Source organism: Odontesthes bonariensis, chromosome 5, assembly GCF_027942865.1.
Source record: "Odontesthes bonariensis isolate fOdoBon6 chromosome 5, fOdoBon6.hap1, whole genome shotgun sequence".
Taxonomy (NCBI): domain Eukaryota; kingdom Metazoa; phylum Chordata; class Actinopteri; order Atheriniformes; family Atherinopsidae; genus Odontesthes; species Odontesthes bonariensis.
The window spans coordinates 32,149,837-32,155,820 of NC_134510.1; the positions used below are offsets into that span (position 1 = coordinate 32,149,837).

The following is a 5,984-nucleotide window of genomic DNA, read 5'->3' on the forward strand; positions in this document are numbered from 1 at the left end:
GATCAGAAAGGTACATTCATTTGAAAATTGTACTAAATGTAAGCTGATTGTGTTAACTGTAGGATACTTGTACACAGCCATTTGCAAGGATGTACTAAATGATTGAGACATGTACAAAAGCATTTGAAATTTGATGAAAGCAATGATAAATGCCATTCTGTTGTGAGGAACTGCAAATTAGTTTTGGGATTTGTCCATGTTTTGAGAATGACATCTCAGTTTCAAGAAATGAGCCAAACCAATGAAGAAAAACTGTAACACACTGTCCGCCAAACTGTGCTATCTGTCTTTGCTGCTGATATCTTCATGCAAGTTGCTATTTACCTGTGGTGATTTTGGAGGCTGACAGCCCTTGGGAAGAAGCTGTCTGTCCCTGTTTGTCTTGGCTGTTACCACTGTAAGGTGTGACCCCCTCACCCCTCACCCCACACACGGCCCCTAACAGCCTCATTACCATAACAAAATGAGTGATTAGTGTATTCTGGTAGTTGTAGTGTTAAACCTGAAAGTGGTCAAATGGAACCAAACTCCTTTCATGCTGCAGCAATGACTTTGGCTGAGGAAGCATGCTATGTTCTATTGAACAGGTTTAGGTGTGAAATTAAGAATCAGTGAAATAGAAGAGAGGAAAAATGCAAATTAACCCTCTAGCCTGTTGAAGGTTTCTGGGTTAATGATGAAAAATTACGCAATTTCACAATCGGTTGACCACTTGGACACATTTAGAAGAAACACCACTCACCTCTGCCTTAAATTCCTCTTTCCTGATGTGCAGTTGGCGTCATATAATGGGGGGTGGACTTCTCTGTCATCAGCATCCGACCTCAGCCAATGGAGAAACCAGCGGAGGAGACACTTAACAGTCTCTCCGGAGCCGTGCGGATCAGAGCGCAGAGCCTGGCGCCATAGATTCTTCCCCCCACCTTACGCGTGCCAACATCTGCACATAGGAAATTCACTTCTAATCCTGGACCCTTCTACTTCAGTCTGTATTTTCGTCTTGAGGACTGCTATGTGTATGAAGCGGTTATGAGTGGATTTACATTAGTGAAATGCATACTGCTGGCATCTCCTGGTATCCTGAAGGAATTTCAAACTGTAAGTGAGTAGAGTTTTATATGGTATCCATTATCTGACCAAGAAAATCTTTTTTTTTTTTAAACTGTCGCTCTTGAAAGAAATACAGTAGGTTCTGACTTGTTTTAAAAAAGGAAATTCTAAATAGAAAAGCCTAAAAATGAGTATATTTCAAGAGGTTGTGACAGAGGACGCACAGACTATCTGGGTAGCGCTTATCGGTTCGCACTAACGCAGATTATTTATTTTTGTCTTTTTTTTATGGATTTCCCTTTGAATTAAGACGATTAATGGTTAGAGATCAGGGGGGGTTCTGCATGACTGTGCGCTTTAGATGGATATACAGTGAGGAAAAAAAGCTAGCTGAAAATAAAAGAAAGAATAAGCAATGACAGAGTAGCCTCGAGCTGACATTTCTTATCATCTGAACTCGGAGATTTGTTTTTTTTTTTCACCGTCGCGTGTTTGTTTCATTTATATATTAACTTGTGATGAAATCCTCACAGTTGAGGTTTTCAGTCAATCTTTCCAAGTCAAAATGCGCTCTCTGTGCGCGCTTGGAAACTCAAACCATAACCATGTATGGACTGCCGTGCAGGGATGGAGACCAGTGACTGAGGAGGGTCTCGAGGACATTTAAGAGAAATCGGACTCAGGGCGTAAATCTATATTTTTTTCTCCTTAGGTCATTATAGGTTTTTGAAACTTTGAAACCGTTTTAGATTATATCAAACTGACCGGCGTGAGCTTAAATTTACTCAGATAAAATGCATCTCGAGAATATGCTGAGAAGGATTTCCAAGAACCTGCCTGATCATGGATTAAAGAGGCTGCACGCGTCAGCTAGGTTTTGTTTACTACTACAGCTGTTGTTATTGCGGCCGGATTATTACATCATCTGAAGTTAGTAGTAGGCTGTTATGTATCTATCTACACGGGCTGCCCCACATGACCTCCCATGAGCAGCTGGATCCTGCTCGTGTGCCAACTGATCTGTTCATTGCGCCCGTGGCGCATCCTTGTATACGACTTTGATGTCGTTTTGCTCCATTGCAACACAAACATAAAACAAATTTGGTTACCTGATCACTCTAACTGATCACAAAGCTCTAAGAAGTCATTTTCAAAGCACTTTTTAACAACTGAGGGTTTTCTGAGACATTTTATTTTTTTAATAAATAGAATATTGCTTAACTTACAAGAAATTGTATTTTCTTGTGAAATATCCACTGAGGTAATTTACCCAAATTACGTATCTCTTTTCTCTTTTGCACGCAGACAGTAAGTTTGAAGCTTTTTTTTCTTATGTTGCAGCAGTTTTTCTATGATTTCTCTGTTTTCTGTGCTAGTTCTTTTTCATTATTCTATGGTAGCGTATTGAGTTCTCAGACCATTATACAAAATATATGCAAATCAAACTATGCGTACATCATACGGTTATAGTTCCACGTGAATGTATACATTTTGTCTTTTCGGTATTTTGCCCATACCTCACTGTAGAGCAGAGCAGCTCTGACCAGGGATCAAACTGTGGTTTTTGTGATTATGCTATATGCACTTTCACCGTTGAGCCACCAGGTGTCCCTCAAAACACTATCAGTCTGACAAATAACTGGATAAAAGTGGTTTTTAACCAAAAAGCTCAATTTGAAGTGAGGTGGACATGAAAGTCGAATGACAGGAACCGGAGATCTAATGGGTGGATGACAGTGACAGCAGAGCAATTTAAAAATGCAGGGCAGAGATGGAGGGATGTGGTTGAAAGGCAGTCAGAATCATATTGTTTCTACACAGTTAAGTTGTGATGCAGAATTAAATAGGTAGATGTGCAGTTAATTCAATTCAATTCAATTCAAATTCAAAAATACTTTATTTATCCCAGAGGGAAATTAAATGTTGATGTAGCTCAATTAAATCAAGGAGTTATTATAGATGCTGATGGCTGTGGGCAGGAAAGATTTCCTGTAGTGGTCCGTTTTGCATCCAAACTGAAGAAGCCTTTGACTGAAGAGACTCTGTTTTCTGATAACAGTCTCATGGAGAGGATGTTCAGGGTTGTCCATAATTCTCTTGATTTTATGCAAAATCCTTCTTTGCATTATTGTCTCCAGAGGTTCCACAGTCGTCCCCAGAACAGAACCAGCCTTCCTTATCAGGTTGTTGAGTCTTTTTAGGTCCCTGGTTCTGATGCTGCTGCCCCAACAGATGACGCAAGAGGAAATGACGCTCTCAACAACAGACTTGTAGAATATAAAGGACCAATGTGTAATGTGTAGTTGTACAAACTGCACAGAGCTGAAAAAAAACATCACCTATCCCAAATTACAGTGGCCGTGAAAAACATGAATAGCCTGCTCTGGAAACAGCATTTGGTTTGTTTGCTCTTGGCTACCGTACTAATGTTAATGCAGCATAACAGAAGAGCAAGTATGACCTTCTCTAGTATCTTTGAATATAAATTGATCATTTTATAATAATGAAAACACAACCATTCATGTTGCAGGCATGTCTACACATATGGAAACATGGGTTTGAATTGATGTGTCTTAAGTTAAACAAACTGGTTAAGATTTTTCAGGAATAGTACATTACTTAGTAAAATATAGTTAACCTAAAGAATACTGGATGAAGTTGCTGTTGTATTCAATCTCAAAATGTTTTGTGTTGTTTGATTTCTCTCCTCTATCCTCTTCTTCTGTCCTCATTTTCTGTACAAACAACTGATGCCTGATATCTTTATCTGTTTGTGTTTTTTTATTAGGTACTGAAGTGAATGTGTGGCATCATTTTATCCAATGATTGAGACCAGCACACCGACCATGTTGGACAGAAGTGCGCCAGCACACTGCACTGTGTGCTGCTGCACTCTGGCCAACAAAATCCTGATGGTGCTCTTCATGGTGCTGCTGATATTCGCCATCTTGTTTGGGAATCTGGTGACTCTGGCTGTGGTCCTTGGGACCAAACACTTCCACACTCCGCAGGGCTACCTGAAGGCGTCCCTAGCCGTGGCTGATCTGGCAGTAGGGATATTTGTGGTGCCGCTGTCCGTCTACGCTGAGGTCTATCTTATGGTGGCTGACTCTGCACCAGAGTGGACTTCATACAACTCACAATCAGTGAGTTTCCACCCATGTAACATCATCGGCCCCATCTTTGCTGGTTGCACCTTTGTCTCCATCACAACTATCTTCCTATTGACAATCGAGCGGAGCATTGCAGTGCTGAGGCCGCTGCACAAGGACTCTGTTATTACTCGTAAAAGGACCACAATCCTCATTGTCCTCTCTTGGGTGGGGAGTTTCCTCTTGGCTGTTTCTCCAATGGTCTTCAGCAGTGAGATTGCCCTGGAGTATAACTCCTGCAGCAGGATGTGTAACTATGCCTTAGGGTCCATCGGTGAGTTCCCCAGTCAGGCCTGGAACATCCTCCTCCTCTTCCCCACTTTTGACTTCACCCTCCTCGGTAGCACGGTTGTCATTAACATCATCTCTCTGTCCAGCATCAGGCAACACTCAAAACGAAGGAAAACCCTGGCAGAGACTGAATGCCATAGCACGAGCAATCCTTCGTTCTCAGACATTAAAGCAGCCAAGACTATTGGAACTCTAACGGTAGCCTTCACTGCGTCGTTCACCCCCATCGCTGTCTTCGTGGTCGGGAACGTTTTGGGAAATATATGGTGCAACTTTTCCTTTTTTGCCTTCTGGATTTTGGCCACCAACAGTTGCTGGAATGTTATTATCTACAGTGTGAGGGATCAGAAGTTTAGACTGTGTGCACACAAACTTCTATTGCCTTCCCACAGACAAAACACCACCAAAGCTTAAAACAATGCCAAGACTGAAGACTAAAGACAAGATTTGAACAGGCTGGATGTTTAGATGTCTGTATGTGCCTCAAGTCTTTTGCCCATCACATTGTGAGTCTCATTAAGAGACGTATTGTATCTGCATGTCTTGTGGATTGCTGTTGTAAAACTTTTTTTACATTGATATAAAGCATGTAGTGTTTCTGGATCTCATATTTTGGATATAAATATTCTTTTGTGGTCATTTGTCTTGATCTGTGTGATGTTAAATAGCTGAGACCCGTCTCAGTGTGTAATTGATTAAAACAGATTAAAAACAACATGTGGTTTTTGTTTGTACACTTTGGCAAAGATATTTGGATGTCACGGCACAATATTAAGATATATCAAACAATGAGTTTTTTTTATTATGTTATATTTATTTATTATGTTCCAATATAAGGTTAGATACATTGATGTACTGATTAATTTATGAAATGTTACAGGAAGTTTTATGTCCATTTTAAAGAAAATTCAGGGTTTTTTTATGCAGTGCATTTATTTTCAATCATTTCAAAACACTTTTTATCAAGGGAGGAGTTCAGCAACACATGAAAAGTAGAGAAGAGAGAATTGCACAATAATTTCTATGTTTTTTAAAAAAAAAGCATACAAGAGAACATACTTTCAGAAAATGACTTTTTCTGTGCTTGAGTGCTTGTAATTGGTTATCTCAGCTGAGTATATTCATTCATTCATTTTCCATACCCACTTCATCCTGTCTGAATGATACCAAGTTAAAAAAAAATCTTGACGTAACACAACCCTGTTACTTTCCTTGAGGCCACCTAGGTTTCAAAATGCAGAAGCTTTTATCCCAAGCGACTTACACTCATATCTTACATAGTCAGGGGGGTCTTGCCAAAGGGACCCCTACTGGAGGTAGTACCTTTTCATTTTGGAATCAAGGGGGGATTTGAACCACAGGTCACTCACATGAAAGCAGCAATCTTACCACTACACAATTCAGCTCAAATGTTTACATGGTTGGCAACTTTTTTAGGGAATGTAGAAGTCTGAGTCGATAAACCTTACAGCGTTCTAGACTTGTAAATCT

At 40.2% G+C, this 5,984-nt stretch overlaps 1 protein-coding gene across 2 annotated transcripts; it reads left to right on the top strand.

Annotated features, from left to right (window-relative positions):
• Positions 1-806: 806 nt before the first annotated feature.
• LOC142380861 (alpha-1A adrenergic receptor) lies at positions 807-5,253 on the top strand. 2 transcript variants are annotated; one of them, XM_075466807.1, is made up of 2 exons: positions 807-1,102; positions 3,839-5,253. In XM_075466807.1, exon 2 carries the CDS (start codon positions 3,873-3,875, stop codon positions 4,905-4,907), a length of 1,035 nt encoding a protein of 344 aa, XP_075322922.1. In that variant the 5' UTR covers positions 807-1,102; positions 3,839-3,872; the 3' UTR covers positions 4,908-5,253. The 2 variants fall into 2 exon arrangements, with proteins under 2 accessions (XP_075322922.1, XP_075322921.1); XM_075466806.1 differs by having other exon boundaries at positions 807-1,098.
• The last annotated feature ends 731 nt before the right edge of the window (positions 5,254-5,984 follow it).